This window comes from Mustela lutreola, chromosome 13 (genome assembly GCF_030435805.1).
Source record: "Mustela lutreola isolate mMusLut2 chromosome 13, mMusLut2.pri, whole genome shotgun sequence".
NCBI classification, from domain to species: Eukaryota; Metazoa; Chordata; class Mammalia; order Carnivora; family Mustelidae; genus Mustela; species Mustela lutreola.
In genome coordinates this window covers 15,759,123-15,781,769 of record NC_081302.1, presented here as the reverse complement: position 1 = coordinate 15,781,769, position 22,647 = coordinate 15,759,123, and the positions used below count along the sequence as shown (strand labels likewise).

The 22,647-nt window shown below is 40.1% G+C and overlaps 1 protein-coding gene across 2 annotated transcripts in view; it reads left to right on the top strand.

Annotated features, from left to right (window-relative positions):
- GPC6 (glypican 6) overlaps positions 1–22,647 on the top strand; it is a 1,097,888-nt gene that overhangs the window by 986,250 nt on the left and 88,991 nt on the right. For both annotated transcript variants that reach the window (XM_059144890.1, XM_059144891.1), the window contains exon 5: positions 5,527–5,657. In XM_059144890.1, coding sequence (XP_059000873.1) covers positions 5,527–5,657 — 131 coding nt within the window. The remainder of the gene's footprint in view (positions 1–5,526; positions 5,658–22,647) is intronic.

Sequence of the window (22,647 nt, the reverse complement as noted above, 5' to 3'; positions counted from 1 at the left end):
GTGGGGAGCTAAGCAGTCAGGCAGGGATGCTGCTGGCTGCTCAGTGGGCTATGCGGACCCTCTTACCATGTGAGTTCTGGGGTCCAGGGAGACTGGCCATTGGCTTCCAGGCATACATGGAATGGAGTCCCAGGACTGAACAGCTCTGGTCTTGCTGCCATGTTCTCCTTCCATAATGTATCTAGACTCCCAAAGACCTATAGACCCAAAGAGCTATAAGCCTGCCCCTTAATAGCAAAATGCAAAATACTGGAAGTGTTTTCTGAAAATCTGCTTTTCCTTTTGTGGCCCTGGGGAGTCCTGTCATGTATATTTAGAACAACACTTGGCAGAGGGATGATTTGTTTCTTAAGGAGATGTGTTTTTATTTTGTTTTCATTTTTATTGAGATATAACTGATGTGTAACATTGTATTAGTCCAAGGTGTACAGCATAATGATTTGATACATGGATATCTACTGAAAAATGATCATCACAATAAGTCTAGTTAATATCCATTACACAGTTGCACATTTTTTTCTTGTGCTGAGAACTTTTAAGATCTACTCTCTTTGCAACTTTCAATATGTAAAACAATATTGTTAACTACAGTCACGAGGCTGTACATTCCCAGGAATATTAACTGAAGTTTGTACCCTTTGACCTCCTCCACCCACTTCTCTTACCTCCTAATCCCTGCTCCTAGCAACCACTAATCCATTTTCCGTATCTATGAGTTCAGGTTTTTTTTTTTTTAAGATTCCACATATAACTGAGACCATATAGTATTTGTCTTTCTCTGACTTATTTCACTTAACATAACGCCTTCAAGGTCTATCCATGTTGTTGCAAATGGCAGAATTTCTTCCTTTTCTAAGACTGAATGATATGCATATTTCACATCTTTATCCATGCATATGTTGATGGACAGTTCCGTCGTTCCCGTGACCTGGCTATTATAAATAATACTGCAGTGAACATGGGGCTGCAGATATATTTCAAGATGGTGATTTGGTTTCCCAGAAATGGGATTGCTGGATCATATGGTAGGCCTATTTTTAATCTTTTGAGGAAACTCTATACTGTTCTCCATAGTGGCTGCGCCAGCTTATGTCCCCACCAACAGTGTAGAAGTGTTGCCTTTTCTCCACTTCTATAGTTGATGAGTATAATAATCATTACTGCTTTTTTCCATTATTATTATTTTGGTAAAAAACACATCACATAAAAGCTACCTTAACAAATTTTTAAGTGTAAAATATAGTATCGTTAACTATATGCACATTACTACTCCTACTAATGATTCTGAGATTTGGAGGCTCTACATTGACTTTTGAGTCTTCAAAAGAGAATTTAATTTACTTAGTAAATATATGGGGGGGTTTTTTGTTTATTTTTTTAGAGATCTTATTTATTAATTTGACAGACAGAGATACAAGTAGGCTGAGAGGCAGTCAGAGAGGGGTGGGGGGGAAGCAGGCTCCCTGCTGAGCAGAGAGCCCGATGTGGGGCTCTATCCCAGGACCCTGGGATCACGACCTGAGCCGAAGGCAGAGGCTTAACCCCACTGAGCCACCCAGGTGCCCCAGTAAATATATGTTTATAGTTAGTGTGTGTGTATATCTATACTAATTTATATATAATATATATTTATAAAGTATACAACATAATGATTTGATACATATATATTGAAAAATGATCACTTCGTTTATATATATTATATATAAACAATATATAAATAAATGTATTAAATATAAAGAATATATAATATAAATATATAATACATAAACTAGTATACACTATATATATAAACTAGTACATACATCATTAGTAATAGCCTAAACCACATAACAGCTTAAAGTAACATATTCTGCTGATCTAAATTAAAAGAAAATAGATACTTACCGACATCAAAAGTGTGTCATCTTAAGTTGGGTTTTATAACAAAGTAAGTGAATTGAGATAAAGAATGGAAATCTGTGGGGTGCCTGAGTATCTCAGTTGGTTAAGCATCTGCCTATTGCTCAGGGTCTGATTCCAGGGTCCTGCGATCAAGCCCCTGGTTACGCTTCCTGCTCAGTAGAAAGTCTGCTTCTCCTTCTTCCTTTGCCCGTCTCTGTTTCTCTCAAGTAAATAAATAAATAATCTTTTAAAGAAGACGACGAAGAAGAACGTGGAAATCTAGAAGCAAGCAATTTGAGTAAATGTGATCATTTGCTTAGGTTTAACATGCAGGATCATCAGTCAGACTGCCTTTTTCCAAGGCCCCATAGGCAAGTGATCTGAAGAAACTCGCCCTGAGCAGTTTTACCATGATGGAGTCTAAAAAGATAAGATGCGTTTGCAGACCCAGAAACCTAACAGGCCAGCACTGTGTTGGGAAAGGAACCAGGACAAAAAGACTGAAATCACTAAACAGAAAAACCTCCCTGCTTTATGAGAGGACCCTGTAATTGCAAAACTGGGACTCTACAGTAAGTCCACTACACTTGTCTTTACTGCGGAGAGCACAGTGGCTCTCAGATTTCCCAGAGAGTTAAACTTAGCACTGCCTCAAGTCAGCCCATTCATGTCGGAAGAATATACGACTGGCCAGTATGCTTTGTCTTATGATTTATGCAAATATGTCTGTAAAACACCAAGTTAAGGGACCCATGGTTTCAGTTTCTTTCAGTGCATTTGTTGAATAACTCCATCAGGCCAAGTCTTTTTCCCCTACGAGTTTTCTGGATTCTCCTAGCAGAATGCACCCATCTAGAGAAACTTGCTAATTCATCATAATTAATTGTCATAAAAAAACCTGTTGTAAAGTCTAACGGGAAAGGGGATTATTTTTAATAAAGATACAAAACACATATGGAGATGTAAAAGAAACAGATTAGCTCTCAGACAACAGTTAGCCACCTTTTAAATCTTTCAAGGGAAAAACCTAAGATCAAAATACTACAACCTCGCAATAGGTATCCTCTGTCCGCACCGCCAGATAACTGGGTCTGTAAGCCACAGAGAAATTGTTACTTTTGTTATAAGATCGTGCTGTGATGTACACAGAGAAGTTTGCATTATCTAAGGGGGAAAAAATTTTGCTGTTAGGGGTTCTTTGTGAGTCTGTTCACATTCAAAATCTTTCCCGTGGTAAGAATGCTATGTGGGACAGAGTACCTGGGATACGTGTGGACTAGAGGGACCTCCCTGAGTGCATTCACTCTGGGAACATTTTATGGGGGTAGAGCGGAGGCTCGGTTCTGGGATCGGGTGCAGATGGCCAGTGGGTGTTGTGAAAGCTGATACTGTGCACAAAACCCCGTGCTCTTCAGAAATATTATCTTTGCTTCCGAGAGAGTACTGTATCCTTCTTACAAGAATTCACCTCTTAAAAGGTTTCTAATCAGCCTAATTGGAAACTACTTGTAATTCTGAAAAGATTTTGATGGACCTTGACTGAGCATGCATAGCTGGATATGTAATAAAAATAAAGTTTGGTTTCTTGGTGCTAAAACTATAAAATAACTACTATAAACAGCATTTCACATTAATAATACAGTTAGGAAGCAAATTATATGATATATGGATGGTATATTTCCAGTTGCATGCTTAAAATATTTATGCATAGAAGAAAAAAAGCAAACTATCCCAGGTGTTATTCTGGGAAGTGGCATTATGGGTGTATTTCTCTCCTTTGTTGTTGGTTTTTTTTTTTTTTCTGTATTTTGTAAGTGTTTGATAATAAACATGTATTATTTTGAAAGAAGGAAAGTGTTTTAAGATTGGCTCCCAAGAGCTTTAGCAGTGGAAAAACTTGAAATCTAAGATTGGAATCTGTATGTTAAAAGTCTAGGCTACATCAAAAGAAACGAAATCTTGCCATTTGCAACAACGTGAATGGAACTAGAAGGTATCATGCTAAGGGAAATAAGTCAATCAGAGAAAGAAAATTATCATATGCTGTTTCTGATATGAGGAATTTAAGAGGCAGGACTGGAGGTCGTGGTGGGTAGGGAGGGAAAAAATGAAACAAGATGGGATCGGGAGGGAGACAAACCATAAGAGACTCTTAATCTCATGAAACAAATTGAGGGTTGCTGGGGGTTGGGGAGCAGGGATAGGTGGCTGCGTTATGGACACTGGGGAGGGTATGTGCTATGGTGAGTACTGTAAAGTGTGTAAACCTGGTGATTCACAGACCTGTACCCCTGGGGCTAATAATACATTATACGTTAATTAAAAAAAAAAGTATAGGCTGCAGTGTCTAATATGGCAGCCACTAGTCTCAATTAAATATTTTAAATTATATTTAAATTAGGGCACCTGTGTAGCTCACTTAGTTAGTTAAGCATCTGCCTTCTGCTCACGTCATGATCTGCCCTGCGATCGAGTCCCGCATTGGGTTCCCTGTTAGTAAGGAGTCTGCTTCTGCCTCTGCCTCTCTCCTCTGCTCTGTCTCTCTCTCAAATAAATAAATAAAATATTTTTAAAATTACATTTAAATTAATTAAAAGCAAACTAATTTATTAACAGTTTGATTCTTCAGTCACACTAGTCACATGGTAAGTTTCAAGAGTCCCATTATCATCGTCCCAGAAAGTTCTATTCGACAACCTGGAAGCAGGTTACCAAACTGTGCCCTGAACACGAAAGACAGAAGGGAGCCAGTTTTCAGGGGCACAAGAATGGGCGAATGTCCCTCGCCATCGACCCTGAGAGACTCCTCATCAGCACCCCAACAGTCTGAGGCCAGATAAGCTCAGAAGCTTTCTCCCCGCAGGTGTTCTGCTAGTTATTGATGGCGCAAGGCCCAGAACTCAGGGCTATCATCTCCTCAGGCAGACCTCCTGCCAACATATCATTAGGACTATCTTCTCCAGAAAATTAAAGCTTCGCAAGCAGAAGTTCAGTTCAGCACAATTTCATTTCACAAATATTTGTTGAGCGTTTACAATGTGACAGGCACCATAATAAGCCTTGAACATACAAAACCAAGTAAGAGACATATCTCTATCCTCCAAAGGATGCCAAAGGGCTAAGACGGAAGGACATAAAGTAAGGACAGGTCTGTTCTTGGATTATCTAGAAATGCTCCATGCATCTTAAATAGGTTTGAAAGGGTCTCGACATTTTTGCACCCCAATCCACATGCTGGCACTTCTCCAACTTTCTCAATTTTCCTCATCCCCCAGAAGAAGAGCCTAGACTCCATGTTTGAAATGTAGCTGATTCCTGACCTAATATCATTTTGTTCTTAATTTTGTTCTTTTGGTTTAACTTCACGTGGGATAGAGACATTCAACAATGTTAATATGAACTGATTTTCTCATGTTTAAGCCTGTTTTTATATATGTAAAATAAGTTTAAATCTTCAAATGAAATAAAAACATAAAATACTGCTTTGATATTTAGTCATCCATCCCATTTCAGATTATATACAATCAAGTAAAAATTTTGAGTGAATGGTTATTTTTCAACCAGTTGTGTTGGAACTGTTTAAGCACAGGTTAACCACCCGGAACCCTCTGTTCTCATATAAATCATGTTCCTGTACTTTAACAGATGCGATGCTCTTGGTGGCAGAGCGACTGGAAGGACCATTCAACATTGAGTCTGTCATGGACCCAATAGATGTCAAGATCTCCGAAGCCATCATGAACATGCAGGAAAACAGCATGCAGGTGTCTGCAAAGGTATTTGCATTAGTCATACTTCTACGAATGAGGGAAGTGCGATAATCTAAAAAATGAAGTAGCTGGATACATGGGCTGGGATGATAAATTCTAATACATTGTCGGGGAGCTTTTCCTATTGAGCTACAAATTTGCTACTTCGTTAAAAACGTCCAACAAAATGGCATTGAGAAAGGAAGCAATCTTTTCTTTCTCAGCTACTCAATCACGGAATTTCAGAGAGCCCCAGGTAGATGGACTAATCCCTCACATTTGTGAGCAATTTGGGGGAAATTTTCTTTCTAATATGTTTGAAATTTCTGCATACCCTCAGCCCGTTCTCTCTCTAGGAACCTCTAATTATATCTTCAGCTGTGCAAACCAGGCAAATGTTCTATATGTTCAATCGTAAATAATTAAACATTTCATCTGCGTTTCTTTTTTAAGGCTATGGCGTAACCTTCATTAATGAATCTTCAGGGGGGAAAATGCTCCTTTGTATGAAGTCAAGCACACATTAAAAGAAGAAAAGTACATTTTCATAAATCATATGAGACAGGGCTTCTGAGGTTGCAGCTGCCAAGCACAAAAACCAGGTGCCGCATTTATATTTGTCCCCCCACTCCGTTAAAGATAAACAGGACCTGCCTTAGGCAAAATTGAGAAGTTTGCAAAGGGTCTCCAGCCTGTTCTTCGTCGGCCCTTTTCGCCCACCAGGATGACTGCACAAAGCCCTTATGTTCTTTTTATTGGTCTCCCGGTCATGACGTACTAACCAAATCTATATCAGCCCTTTAAACCTGGTTGGGGACTGAGTGATTGCATTTTAATTGAAAGTCATTCACACAAAACTATGTCGGGCACATATGTGCTTAGCTTGCTTCGATTTTTAAAATCCTTTGTGAAAGAGATTTCAGATATAGTCAAAGAGGAGCGGATGTGTGAAGGGAGGAGAGGGAATGACAGGGCAGAAAGGGGGCCATGGAATCAGAGTAGGTTCCCTTGGCTGAGTCTGAATCAAACCAGTTTGGGGCTTTTCGGGGTGAACTGGTAGGAAGTAGGATGAGAAAGAATCTGATCTGGTCCCTTTATCTCTCCTTGAGAGACGGACAGGGCAAGAGATTTATAGGTCTAGCTCTGGGTTTTAATGACCTTGGGGTAACCCCAAATGACCACGACCTGTTTGGGAAAGAGCATATTTGGGGCTTCCACAAAAAGCTATTTTCTTCCTTTCCTGGGAAGAAAAATGGCAATCATTTATTCCTCTCAAATCTATTGCCTAGACACGGATTCATGTTTTAAGAGGCCGCTATCCCAGCCGTGCTTGAATGGCCAGGCACTCAGGTTGCTGATATACAAAACAGCCCTAAAGAAGAGGGCGTAAGAAGCACTTGAACAAAAGGGCTTTGCGACCATCACACACTTCTCAGAAGGATCTCCACTGGAGTATGTTCATACGTGTTCAAGTCCTTCTATTAAAAATTCTCTAAGAGGTCAAATGGACTCTTTATTACCAGAATGTGGATGAGACATTTTTGTGGAATTTGTCCAACTACATTATAATAGGAGGGTTGTTAATAAGGAATGTGCTCTTAAAAAGACACATTTCTTTGTAAGAAATGTCAGAATCAAGAGTAGAAATAATACAGGGCATGTAAGGGTGCACTCACGTGAGAGGATATTGTATAGCAGGCCATAAAATAACAGGACAAAAAAGTGTCGAATGAGCTAAAAAAAAAAAAAAAAAGTATATCTGGTAATCTTGACATAGGACAAAGTGGAGTGATTTAAGGAAGGAGAGGAAGGAGAAAAGCAGGCTCTACAGGACAGAGGACTAGGAGGCAGGCTGCAATGTGGAATAGGGTATGGGGAAGGACCAAAGCCAGCCTCGAACATAGCGGAAAGGCAACAGGTGGTTGGGATTTGGATACATTTAGCAGGAAACACCAATAGGATTTGCTGAAAGAATGGGTATGTTCCGCCAGAGGCTTTATTGGGTGGAATTTGGAAAGCGGTAGTTTTATTATCCATATAAGCCACATCCATGAAATTATACGTGAACTAAAATATAAAATCTACATACTTCCTAAGAACTAGAGGGTTGTATTCCACCCCCCCCACCCCACCCCCACCCCTTTTTTTTTTTTTTTTTGATTGGGATCCATGCCTAGCCTGGAGCTCAACTCCGGGCTTGAGCTCACAACCCTGAGATCAAGACCTGAGTTGAAATCAAGAGTCAAAGGCTTAACCGACCGAGCCACCCAGACACCCCATGTATTTCTCCTTTCTCAAGGGAACCCTCAGTCACCCTCGATAAACAGCCTCACTGCATTAGAAGTTCTAGATGTCCACTTCAGCTGGAATATTTGCATAAAGAGGCTTTCTTACTCTAATAAGCCTTTGGGTGAGGCCAAGAAGCAATTTCCTAATTGAGGGTAGAGGTGGCAGGTGCGCAGATATCATGAGTTGGAAAGCCTACAAATTAAAATGACTCTTTATTCCAGGACATGATTGGCAACTCCTCCTTGGGAGATCATTTACTTTATTGCACCAGTTGCTGTTAGCAGTCATTCCAGAACCTTTTATGGAAAAGCAACGGTGTTTATAACTGTTAGATCATATATTGAAAGCTTTCTTCAAAGGACTACACTCGGCAATATGTGGTTTATATTACATAATACTTATAAAAATATTTGTAAAAAAAAAAAACCCACAATATTTGTGATGAGCTAGAACCTTCCCCCTTACTTTCTAGATAAGGAAACCAAGGCTTAGAAAGGTTAAGTAATGCACAGGGGCCTCATGGTGCTTAAGGAATACATAGATGAGGGTTCTGACGATGGGACCCATGTTGCCAGATCATTGCATTATAACAACAAGGGTGCCTCTGAAGCCAATCCCATGCAAGGGCGGAGTTCAGTAACGATTTGCTGAATAGATCAAGTATGAAGAGAAAGCTCAAAGGCTTTCAGTAAAACCTGCATGAGAAGCTGAGGAAACAAGGTGGCAAAGCCAAAGGACTCAAGTTGTCTGCCTTTCTGTCTGATCCCCTTCATAACTATAGCAAGTACTTCCCACCATGCTCAAATCTAATGAAATTATTCGTCTTGAGCCTCATCAGTTATGCTTTCCTGAAGTTTTGGTAATACAAAGCATAAAAGTCTACTTTTGCCCCCCTCTTTATATTGGAAGGCTGAAGATGCACACACCACATTTTCAGATATGAAATTCCCCTCCTCTAATGCCATAGATTCTCGTCATATCTGCAAGAGAGGACAGCTCATTTGTTGTACCTAGTCACTGATCAATGATTTAGTGGGATCTACCGACCAATGAAAAGATCCATTCCCATGAACTATGCTCCTGCTCCAAGCTTGTCTTAGGTCTATTTTATTATACATTATCAGATCCTTTTTCTTCTCCTAGTTAGCCCACATCTAAACTGTTAGGTGTAAGGGACACTGAAATTCCTTCCAAAAAAAAAAAAAAAAAATACATTGGCTAGGAGTACCTGGCTGGTTCAGTCAGAAGAACATGAGACTCTTGATTTCAGGGTTGTGAGTTGGAGCCCTGTGTTGGGTGTAGAGATCATTTATATCAATAAACTTTAGAAAATATATATATTGGCTATGCCAGGTTGTATAATCAAGTTATAAAATTTTGGTAACAACATTATGGCACTTATCTCCAACTCTTGCTTTGTGTATTCTTTGTATAGCATGATATTATATGTTATATAACATATATCCTTATATATGTGTATTACACATTTTTAAGGACTGGGAACAAAAGCACATTAAGACTTTGGACAAATAGTAACAATGATGATCATCATGACCACAAATAGTTGAGCACTTAGTAAATTCATTCAACAAATCCCCTATCATGTATCAGGCATGAGGAATCCAGTAGAAGACAAAACAGATCCTCTTCCCCATGTCAGTCTCTTTCTAGATGTTTTATATATTTATTTCAAAGCCCTGCCACAATCTTATAGAGCATCCATTTCCTGATTTTACGGTAAAGAATGTTAAATTTACAAGAACTGAGTAGCCTGCCTGGGGTCATGCAACTAACAAGGGGCAGACTTGGGATGGCAATTGCAAATGGTTTGATCCAAAAAAAGACTTTCCCAGCATGCCACAGTTTTCTCAATACATATCTTCCTACGTGGTCCATATAAACTTTAGCACCAGAGGACCCAGCCTTCTAAGGGAGGGCTATTGCCTAAAACACACTACAGGGAATGATCTAAGAAGAAACAAGTGCTATTTGTTCAAGTCCCAACCAAGCTTCTTACCTTTGCCAACTGCCAATCTTCATCACAGACAGGAAAGTGCCCTCATTATTCTACCACTTCTGTTACCCACCCAAGTTGAAGAACTTTGCAGGTGTGTGTAAATTCTCCAAGGGAAGAGAAAGCAAAACTGCTGAGTCTCTGCCTATGAATTTCAGATGTGTTGATACTCTCCTTCTTATCCTATCAGGGAAGATGAAACTGATCTCACTTGATATAATTTAACTGTATTAGGAATAATTTCAAACCTAATCCAGGAAAAGATTGGTTTGTCAGATATAATCTAAATTAAGAAGCAAGCCTTATTAAATTCCAATTGAAACCATCCATTCAATTAATCCTTGTTACAGACAAGGGTAGAACCCATTACAGAAGAGTAGGGTGGCCTCCAGGTACTTAATTTTCTCCAGACAATTCTTTCTGAATCTACAGCACAAATGAAGATGAGAAGGAAGGAAGGAAGAAAGGATGGAAGGGAGAGAGGGAGGAAAAAAATAATGTAGTATTATCTCCTCTAGCTAGTGGGTCTTCGCTTCCTGTAAAATGAAGGGTTCTTTGAAATGTGCTTTTCCAGTTCTAAACAGTTAAGAGTGTTGTGAACATTATCTCTTCACTACTGGTTAGGTTTCCTTTTCTAGCATCCAGATATTTTTCTTTTCTCTGGATCTTCTTTCTTTAGAACATTCAGGCATAAGTGGTATCTTGAGAATTCACGTGTAGAAAATATCTTCTTCAGATCCAAGGATATTTTTTAGAATTTAGTTCAAATAAATATATTTTTATTCCAGTCGTGCTTTCTTTACTGTGAGTACCCCGGTTATGTGTGCCCTTCTTAAGACAGGAAGCATATTATTTCTTGAATTGTGGTTATTTGCATCCTTTTCTTCCCCTTCCCATGGTTATAAATTATCTGAAGGTTGGAGTTGCATCTTACTTGTGCCTAAACATTCTACAGAGGGTCATGCTAACATGTCATTTTACACATGGAAGCAGCAATATATTTTCCCGAGTTGAACTTGGAACATGAAGGTATAATGCCAGAGACACTTCCACAATAAAGAAAAGAAAATTCCTTAAAATTTACTTGAAGTCAGCCTAGGATTCTTTAACATAAAGGTTTTAAGATCAGATTTTGACATCAGACAGACCTCAGATCTGGTTTTTACTAGTTATGGGACTTGGGGCAAATTATTTGGCTAAACATAATGAACTCACCTGAAAAAAACAAGGATCCTAGTGGTACCTTCTCAATAGGGTGTTTGAGAGTAAAATGATATTTTCTATGTAAAATGCTTAGCCTGGAATATATCCAATCAAAACTACTCTTACAAGTGAAATATTTTAATTGCTGTTATTGAAAATGTCTACGATGTGTGAATCCTGAAGAACATTGACTGGCTCTTTGGTTTTGCCTCGTCGTGATGGTCTGCGAGGTTATCTTTAGCATCTCAGATCCGAAGAGCAGTTGGGTGACATACACACCTGCCCTTGAAGATGCTTGTGCTAGGGGTTATTTTCAAGGGAAGTGAGTGACCTTGAAAGGGACACATATTTCTTCATGGCATGGTGTGACACTGAAGAAGGCTTTGAAGAACAAAGCCTTCATAAGGAAGACGGCTCGAGGGAATAACAGAGTTGGACCGAGACTATCCCCAACTTACTGGATTCTTTGCCTGGTGGTCTCACTGGTACCAGTGCAGCAAAAGGTTTTAGAGGAATGTCAGTGGTTTCTGCCTATTGTCACATCCGTCTCACATTAAGGGAGTAATTGTCTTGCTGCAATGACAAGTGGTTCTGTTCCTTCTGCCTGATTTCTGAGAAAAAAGCAAATGGCCATACTATTTATAAAAGTTCTATTTCGATTTCTTCTTGAGTTTTGTTTTTAAAAGAAAAGAGCAAGTTCTCAATGATGCCTCGATTCAGAATACTCAGAATAGTTTCTCTGGTTATTCAGATTTCAAAGTTTATATTCTGCCCGTCAGCTCTTCCTTATACTATTTCACTAAGAAACAGTGACCTCCTTCAAATATCTTTTATTCTTTGATTTCTCCATTTCTATACAGAAAGCTAGAGTCTGTTCTATTCCTGTTTGTGACATCATTGGATAACAGAGCCAGATTTTTTTAGATGCTAGATACAAAGAAAAGAAAGGAAAAAAAGAGACACCTTTTTCTTATAAAGCAAAATGAAGGTTTGAGAAAAGTGCCTACGATGCATTTAGAGGAAATGCATCCAAAGCAAACTAGTGTTAACTTTCCTCCCATGTAAAAGGGATTTAAAAAGAAAAAAAAATTTTTTTCCCCTCCTTTTGATGATAAAGGGAAACTCCTGATTATCTCTAACCTTTGGAGATTTATCTTAAGATTTTCTTTCACTTTAACTTCAGGGCAAAAGATGAGAAGATTACACTTAATGAAGTCTACTCAAGAATAAGTGATTGAAACTCAATTCAGTTTTTAACATTTAGAATGTTCTTAGAGGAAGATACCCTCTCGTGCACCTGAATATCTTCTTCCAACATCCTCCTGCTTCACAGGAGAACTTCCTTAGAATCATGCTTCCCAGGGACAGCCATTGGTCGATGGTCGGATTAGAGGAGTTCAGTCACCCAGCCCCACAAATGCGCAGTTAAGTCCAGCTCTGAGTGCTTTCTTCTGCCCAGGGAGACACCATCTTGCTGGATCCAGAGGGCCATTGCCCCAGCCAGCCTACATTGAAACGCATGGTCTACAGCAGCCCGTTTTGCCAGCAAGTTTCAAATTATATGGCTTTCTGTAAGTCTTCTTCTGACCCATTTTGCATATCTCTTCCATTTCACTTCATTATCCCAGAATAGATCCTAAAACACCAGCCAAGTAGCTTAGCTGCCTTACAGAGTGAAAATCAATCATTTCCTTATTAATACACATAACCTGTTGGCTAGACAATATGTCTTTAAAACATGTGGCTCTTGGGGCTGGGTGACAAAAAGAGCTCTTGTGCAGAAAAGTGTGGGATCTCCTCAGACACAGCATTCTGATTTCGTTGTGGTGACAGAAGTAGCTTTCATCCCAAATCTCTAGTAGCCCAGACTACTGTCCTGATCACACCGATATATCCCACAGCCTGCCACACACCTCCAACCACCACCTCCAATAACCCTGTTGAAAACTGCCCTCCTGTCCTCCCCCAAATGTCACCGTCCCAGAGCGGCCCCCTCTGCCGCGCCCGCTCCTAGCCAGAAGCCCAGCTGACTTCTGAGTTTCCCTTTCTCCTTCGCCCTCAAAGTTGATCCATGACAGACCCCAGTAAACATTCATTCTCAATCTCTTTTGAACTGTCCCCATCAGCAACCCTAAATTTATCATCTCCCGCGTGGATTAGAGCCTCCTAATTAATTCCCTGCCCTTGGTTCTACCACACTCTGCTTCATCCTCTACACTGTAACCAGAGGAATTGCTCAGAATGCAAAGATGTTTTTATTACTCTCCTGCTTACCAGCTTTCCATGGTTCCCTATTATCATGAGACAAGAGCCCAGACATAGCCCCTGCACAGTGCTGTCCTCAGCCTGCCACCTTGCTCTAGGCCCCCCTCCCCACTCTCCATGCCTGGGATTATGAGAGCAAGCATTTCTCGAGCACTGATGATCTGCCGAGCACCATACTAGATGCTGTGGAATTATAGCGACTAAGACCAACAGAGCCTGAGTCCTACTAGATGTTTTCATGTAGGAGGTAAGAGAACCAACATCTGTATGTCCCAAACATACAAGACAGCCTTGGCTCCGGAGCTCAGAAGAGCATCTTCTGTCACCTCCCTGCTTTCGCCCAGGCTGTTTCCTCATCCTGGAACATCCTGCCATCTCCACACCCAATACCCAATAGACACCATTTGCCAGGCACTATTTCTTCACTTCCTGGGCAAGATTCAGTGGTATCCTGGTGAGTCCTTGCACAACCAGCTCTCGATGTAGTGAACATGCTATGGGCCATATTTGCCAATTTCTGTTGTGTAAATATTCCCACCATGGTGATTTCAAGCTACCAACGTGATTTCACTGAACACGATGCCACAATAGGAGGTTTCCCCCTGACGGATATAATTGGCATAAATCACCTCAAGATCATAGATAAGAGTAAATAATTGGGAAGTAATGAGTTTTGAGTATATATTACCTTTGTTTTAAGTATAATGTATATAATTTTAAGTTCATACATTATAAGTTTTAGTAATCACTAAGTGATGAGTGGCTTGCGGAATTTCTGACAATTTAACAGGTGGCCTTGGGAGCCCATAAGAACCTGTTTCAGCACACCACTGCTATGCTAGGAAGCCTTCTCTGATTTTCTTGTCTGGCTAGTTGCCCCTCATGGGTGTTCCCATCACATTTATCACAATGCAGTTGCCAGGCTTCTTGTCAGAACTTTCATGAAAGCAGGGACATGTCCATTTGGCATCTCCTCAGCACCTGTGTCTGCCCGTAATAGCACTCGATGAATATTGGTTGAATGTTGGGTTGAATAAGTGATACAGAGCCAGGCTGATGAAATTGACACATTCATGTAAATTCAGCAAAATGATCTTAAAGAATTGCTTTAAACTCATAAACAAAGAGCATATGAAGTGATCATTTAGCCAGACCAAGAAGGTTAAGATTTCTTTCCTACCATATTCAAAATGTGCTTTGTTTCAGTTTCCTGTAATTCCTCCCTACTCACCACCGGGGAGAAAATATCAAGATGCTCTGCTGTTTAAGGAAAGCAAATCCTTCAAGGAAAAAAAAAAAAATCATCTTCTCAACCAGTGGAACGAATTTGCTTTTATTGAAGAAACAATTTTAAGACGTATGCAAAACATTTCACAGATACTGTGGAACCAAGCTGCATAAGCATCAGGAGTAAATTTTTAAAACCTTAAAACTGACATGGTAGCTGGCTTTTGAAAATTGAAGCTGGTGAAAAGCAGCCAGAGCTGAAACTGATGACTTGACTTGATTCAGTATAACCCAGAACTCTCTTCACGGAGCCCTGAGCCCATCCAGGGACCCACGTGGAATTTGCCAGACGACTTGGCTAAGGGACCATTGTGATCAGCCTTTAAGAAAAGAAAACCGTGAGTCAGGGAGCAAAGAAACAGAGAGGAAGAGAGAGAGGAAGGGAAGAGAGAAGGACAGGAGGAGGAAAGAACACAAGAGAAGAGCAGGTGGACCTGAGACTTGAGGATGAAAATCTGCTTTTTTTAAAAATATCAATCCTTAAAGAAAATTGTCAAACTAACAAAACCCAATAAAAATAAAGACTCAATATATAAAATGTTAACATAATCAGGGTAATAATTTTATATTTAAAGAAAGAAGTCATTATCAAAATGTTCCAAGTTTATATTCAGGAAAATTCTTCATGGGATATTAGCAGAATGCTATTAGGAACCGGAAAAAAAAAATGTGTAAAATGAGGCTCTAGGGTACCGGTTTAAACTTAAGTCATGTTGATGATGTGGATTTTCCTGCTATTACTTTTAATGAAATGGGATTTAAAAAATATTTTAAGTTATTCACATCTATTTACTAGTGATATGTGGACATCTCCTGCACACCCATTTCGGTCTACATGTTTCACTTCCTCTCTGAGAAAAGGTTGCCAGCTCTATGGACCCGGGGGACAGGGACACATATAGTACCATCACAGCCATGGGCAGTTGGTGCTCCTCACCATTTTCACAGGGTGGAAAAATCAGGAAGAGAGGCTTTGCAAACAGCCCAAGTTGTCTTCCCCTTTGCTGCAAACAACAGCCATTGCTTGAGATAGAAGGCTTTGCAAACAGCCCAAGTTGTCTTCCCCTTTGCTATAAGCAACAGCCATTCCTTGAGATGGAAGGCTTTGCAAACAGCCCGAGCTGTCTTCCCGTTTGCTGCAAGCAACAGCCATTGCTTGAGTTGTGACCTCCAGTCCTCATAACTCTACTCACCTGCCAGCCATCAGAGGGCCAAGTTTGACTATTTTATACACAGGATCCTTGGCTCTCTAATTGGCTTTTCAAGCACAGTGGGTAGCTGTAACCAAATGATCAAGAAACGGGATTTTTTTGGATCTATTTATCAGTTTAAACAAAGTTGTTGATTTAGTTTTTCTCTAAGTTGGCACAGTAAGCGGAGTAAGGGAAATATCAAATGAGTTTTTTATGCAGATGGATGATTCATTGTTTTTTCTGAAGCCTAAGGAAGAAATGTTAAATTGATTTTGAAGAGGTAATTGATTCTTTGCAATAGAGTACATGAAACACGCAGTACAGTGTCTGGCCCATTGTGGACATTGAATAAGTGTTAAGTTCTCTTTTCTTTCTGATCCCGCCTTACACAAATCTGTCTGCTAATTGCCTTCCATAAATATTTGCAAAAGGGTGAAATTATAACTAAAAAATTCATTCATCCATAATCTTTCACTCCCTTTTTTTTTTTTTAAAGCACATACTATATGCTAGGAACTCTTACAGATTCTGAGATTCAGCAATAGCCGTGAACAAAATGTAAAAGACCCAATTCTTCATAAAAAATGATTCATGCATCACTCTGTATCATGCATAGATCTGATTTGTTATTCATTACTGTGCTATTTAATTACAGATTATGTCACTTAAGATTATACATTTCTATACCTCAGGTTTTTTTCAGGGTCTTTTCAAAGTGTCGTATCATTTTATCTTCCCAGCATCCTTGAGGATTGGGGAGAACATGTTACCCAAAGGTCACACAGGTATAAGGAGAAGGTCTGAAGGTGGTACTGCAGGCTTTTAGAGTCCTGCCCATGACCTTTTTCTTATGCCACAGCTGTCTCTCATGCAAACAATGGCCAAAACAGAGAGAGAGCTGATGCAGATATGATCGCTTCTGTTTCCTTGGGAACGAACGGGATAGATTTGAATTCCCCAAGTGGTCATCTCACAGATAGTTCACTCATTAACACTGTAATATAAATTAGAATCTAATAAGTAAATAAAACATGACTTACTCTCAAAATATCAGGTCCAATTAAATCTAGGTAGCATTCACTGCCACCCATGTTAATATAAAAGATGAGAGCTCTGTTTGCAAATTTCAGAATGATATATGGGAACAGCAACATCCCGCCACAATGGGAACCCACTGAGTAGAAAGTGAAAGGATAGAATTTTTTTTTTTTTTTTTAATACCGGAGCCGAGACGGAATTGATCTGCAGCCACTGCTTATCGGCTTGCCAGTAATGAATTTTGTGAATGTATAATCAACACGCAGAAGACAAAGAGACATAGGCATGAAGCTATGGGGGCTTGCAAAAGAGTGCACACTACGTTGTTTTATTTCAAGGGAAGTATGTTAAGATGCTGAGATGTTCTTAAAGGAAAATGTCTTATATTGAAAAACCTAAGACACAGCGCTCAAACCTGTTATCACCACACCTTCCTCTCTTGCTCGCCTCTCTGGAACAATAAAATGTCTCTCCTTTCAGAACTTTCTATCTTTAATGTCAGCTTCTCTAATCTCAAAATGCCAGCACACTTTTGAGACATTTTAGTAATCCTCTTAAGAGAGAGAATTCACGAGCCAGATATCTTCCCCAAACCCACAGGTTTTGCAAGCCCACTAAGCAGGAAGGATAAGTCTGTAGTGCATTTGCTGCATCTGTCTACAGTGGGAAGGCCAAATCCTTGGCCAGATTACAGTGAGCGGGTCCCCCCCCTTATCCGTGGTTTCAGTTATCTGCCATCAGCCGTGGTCCGAAAGCAGATGCTCTTCCCTCTGACATACCTTCCTTTATCAGAAGGTCGCCAGTGGTCTAATGCCCGTGTCACAACGCCTACGTCACTCACCTCACTTCATCTCGTGTAGGATTTTACCATCTCATCTCGTCACAAGAAAACGAGTGAGCACCGTAATAAGCTATTTTGAGAGAGAGGGAGTCCACGTTCACATAACTTGTAGTATGGTATTTTGTTATGATCGTTCATTGTCTGCTATGGTTGTTTATCTCTTGCTGTGCCTAATTTATAAATCAAACTTCATCCTAAGTATGTATGTATAGGGAAAAAATCGTATATATAGGGCTTAGTACTGTTTATGGTTGCAGGTATCCACTGAGGGCCTTGGAACATATTCCCTGTGAATAAAGGGGACCACTGCATCTAGTTATCTCTTACAACATCCCTTGGAGGAAGATAGGCAGAAGATAATACTGATCCTATTTCTTCAAGGAATAAAGCTAATGATATGTTCCTACAATGAGGCGGCTTGCCTGCAACTGTGTCCTCCAGAAACTTCTGTTCTGTTGTAAAGAAAAGAACTTTAGTGTCTTAAAAATCGTATCTCTTCTCTTGAATTAAAAGTGGTGGAGGGCACAAGCACTGTTGGTGGGAATATAAATTGGCGCGGCCGCTACAGACAGTGCAGAGGTCTCTTAAAAAATTAAAAATAGAACTACCATGCCATCTAGGAATTTCACTTCTGGGTATTTATCCAAAGAAAACAAAAGCGCTAATTTGAAAATATATATGTACCCCTATGTTTATTGCAGCACAATAGCTAAGATATGGAAGCAACCTAACTATTCATCAATAGATGAATGGATAAAGAAAATGTGTATATATATATACACATATATAATAAAAATATAACATATAGTATATATAATTTATTATAGATAAATATAACTACATGTTATATTTATAATAAATTATATTTATACATATTTATATATAAATATAAAAATAAATTTATATATATAAAAATATTACTCAGCTATTGAAAAAAATGAGATCTTGCATTTTCCACAACATGGAGGGATCTAGAGGGATTATGCTAAGTGAAATACAACAGACAGAGAAAAACAAATACCATATGATTTCACTCATATGTGCAATTTAGAAAACAAAACAAACAAAGCAGAACAGAGACAGACTAATAGAAAACAGAGACCAAGCACAGTTGCCAGAAGGAAAGGGGGTGTAACAGGTGGATGGGATTAAGATGGACAGATGCCCAGTTATTTAAAAAAAAAAAAAGTCACAGGGATATAGAGTACAGCATAGGGACTATAGTCAATAATAGTGTAATCATTTTCTATAGTGACAGATGGTAACTAGACTATCGAGGTGATCATTTTGCAGTGGGTAAGAATATCGGATCACTATGTTGTACACCTGAAACTAATATAAAAACATATGTCAAATATAATTCAATTTTAAAAAATTGTTTTATCTAAAAAAAGAGAGAGAAAGAACACAGCAAAGGGTAGAATGGATTCACTAACACCTCTAAGTCAATGTGTCTGAATGTGAACCACTTCCCTTGGTGGGGTAGAGCAAACTTCACAGAGCAGCCCAGGATGATCCCTGGGACCCCATCCGGGGAGAACCTCCCGCCCCCTCTGGGGAGCCTGTGGCCAAACTTCGAGTTACTGCAAAGTACCTCCTTTTTGATGAGTCCGAACACACATTCATATTGACCAAGTCCCGCCAACTTCATTTGGATGCATGGAATTTATTGCTCATGGAGCAACTGTTAACACCCCTTGGAAATATTATTTTATGGAAAACATTGAAGAAACATCAATCCGGATGTTTTTTCCCCCCTCGAATGTCCTAACTCAGAAAATAAAACTTCTAGAAAGAAAACGGTTATAGAATAACGTAAGTAGCTAATTACTGTGAAGCCCTTCCTTTTCCAGATGCTGGTTTCTGTTTTCCTGCCTTACGTACTGCATTTTATCATCACAGTGTGAGGAATGGTATTAGTATCCCGTTCGACAGAGGAGGAAACTGAGGTTCAGGGAGGACCTGAATGTTGGCATGGCACTGGGCTGTCCTCAGCCGCACCTGCCACTCATCCACATACTGGCCCCTGGGCTTTAAATACCCTCTTAGGCTAGTGTCTCAGACCTACATCTCCAGCCCTGACCACCCCTCAGAAGAGAATCTTGATCTCCTGATTCTCATGGAAGCTAACCTCATTTAAACCTCTCACCTAACTGACCCACAGTATCCCTCATCTGTTTCTTCCCTTATTCAAAACACAATATATTAGGGTGCTCTAAACCACCAGGAAAAGACTTATTGGTCCTTCAGAGTAAGCCACAGAGCTTTGTCTCAACAATACTGCGGCTACAGGAAGCTCAGAAAATGGTCGGTGACCATCCAAATGTCCTGCGTAAGAATTCCTTTCATCATCCATTCCATGAACCCCAGGTTGGATTTATTTTTTTAAAGATTTTATTTATTTACTTGAGAGAGAGAGAGAGAGAGCATGAGCGGGGAGAGGGTTAGAGGGAGAAGCAGACTCCCTGCTGAGCAGGGAGACGGATGCAGGAATCGATCCCAGGACTCCAGGATCATGACCTGAGTTGAAGACTGTCGCTTAAGGAACTGAGCCACCCAGGTGCCCAAACCCCAGCTTTTAAAAACATGTTGTCTAACTAACAGATTGCACGTGTGATACATGGAGGTGTTGCTTTTCAGTTTGTGACTCATCTAAGTAATAAGAGGGGATAGAGGCTGCTTACGGTACAGTCTCTGCCGTGAGAATCAGACAAGGGCTGCTCATCCTTCCTGAGCACGTGGGTGCGCCCGTCTCCTCTTCAGGGCTTCTATTCAGATCCTATAAAGTTCCAAAAACCAACTCTTGACCCCTTGGAGTGCCCCTTCCACCAGGAAGGGTCTCCTTACCACCTGCCTTTTTGCCTAAGGGTGAACTCGAATCTGCTGAGGGATCTTCAAGGTTCATATCCTGACATACGACGGATTTTTCCGGAGGTCTCCCACTGATTCTGAGGTGAGATGTCCTTTCCAACATGATTACAAGGCAGTGTTTTCTTCCGTTTGGATCATACTCTCGGCAATGTCTGCACTCAAGCCACCTTAAGAATCCAGACCTGATCTAAATAACAAAAGGCTCCTAGGTTATATTGACTTAGCTCACGTTATAATTAACACTCTCGAAAGAAAAAAAAAAACTCTCGAAAGAAAAAAAAATCAAACACACGTGGTAAGGTTTTTCTGTTATGATGAGTTATCTCCCCTGGGCCCCAATATTCTTTCCGGGCATTTTTTGTTCCTTTGATTTAATTTAAACCAGTGAGCCAGATTTTTCCCAAAGGGCAAATTAAGAAGGTCTGTTAACTCTTTCAGTGCCCCAACTTCAAGAAATCCCCAGCAAGGCCATTAGCATTGTTTTGCCTTAGGCTTTCCACTTTCTAAAAGTCAGCTGTCATATCTGGAGAAAGCCGTGATAGCACACTCAACAAAACCCTGGAGCTCTGGAAATGTTAATGTCCTCCATCAGCAGTGACCTTGCCACTGGGAAGTGATTTAGGCACTAGGGAGAAAAGGGCCCACTGTCTTTATCACGCTGGTTTACACCATCAGCTTCAGAAATTGTGTGAGAGAAGAATAATCAATAGTGTGTTAAGACCGATCTCGAAGTATGCCAAGACAAAGTGCTCCTGCTCCCTGAAATGCTGAGTTGAAGGAGAACTTTTGAATACGACCGAAGAGAAATTTGCTGCAGTGGTAACACCGAATGGATTGTGTCTCGAGATGGAACTTGTCATTGGAAATGGCACCCAGAGAGCTCTCTGTGTATTTCAGTGGAATCCCATAATATCCCTGATGAAAAATGCTTATTTTAGAGTAAAGCAGATTTAAATAACTAAACTGAAAGGTATGCATGCGTTCTAAACACACACATGCAGGTTAAGAATGAGCTGATGCAGGGTGTGTGGTTGGCTCAGCGGGTTCAGATCAGGTCATGATCCCAAGGTCTTGGGATTGAGTCGACATCGGGCTCCTTGCTCAGTGGGAAGCCAGCTTCTCCCTTTTGTCTGCTTGTGCGCTCTCCCTCTCTCTTTCTCTCTCTCTCTGTCAAATAAATAAATAAAATATTAAAAAAAAAGAAGAAGAAGAATTAGCTAACACAAATAGTTCCAGAAAGCTAACGGAAATAAGTAGCCAAGAGTAGAATCACCACCTCCTGTAGAAAAATGGTGGAAACGTCAAGTTCAACTTCATCAAAAGTTCCTGAAAATGTGACTAGAGTTTTTGTCCTTTTAGTAAAGGTATTATCTCTTGATAACCAGCAGAGAGTAGGAAGCTTCTAAAAACAGCCAAGGAAGTGTCCCCACCCCACCCTGAGTGAAATCACTATGGGAAAGAGCTGACTGCTTGGTCCCTAAGATCATTACACAAAAATGTTTGATTTCCCACAGCAAACCCAACTGTCACATGAACAGCTGTCAACAACAAAATTAGAAGGAGCTGTCCTTCTAGGGATTTTTCACCACGTTGGCTTGTCCTATTTCTACAACTTTGCTCCAAAGAGTATTTTCAAAGAACTCTTCCAAGTACAGGTTTTCCTTATCCACAGCAGGGCCGCCCAGGTTATTTGGCCTTGGGTGCTGGACACGAAATACTTCTGTCACCGTCATGGGAATCCCACTTGGATATTTGCCGCATGGCAGATTTAAGTACGTGAAAACGTCTCAGTCACATTCATTTAGTCCTCACATGTAGCTATCGTAATTCCTACTTTTGATACAGTCGATGTTCATCATTTATGGTAGTCATGTTTCATAAATTGGCTGCAAATACGGAATTAGCAAATACTGAATTGCTGGGAAGATAGGGCTAGGCTCCTGCAAGTTTTTAGCCTCCTTTTCATCAACCAACCAATAGGCAACCTATGTGTAACTCTTCTCAAAGACACCTTAT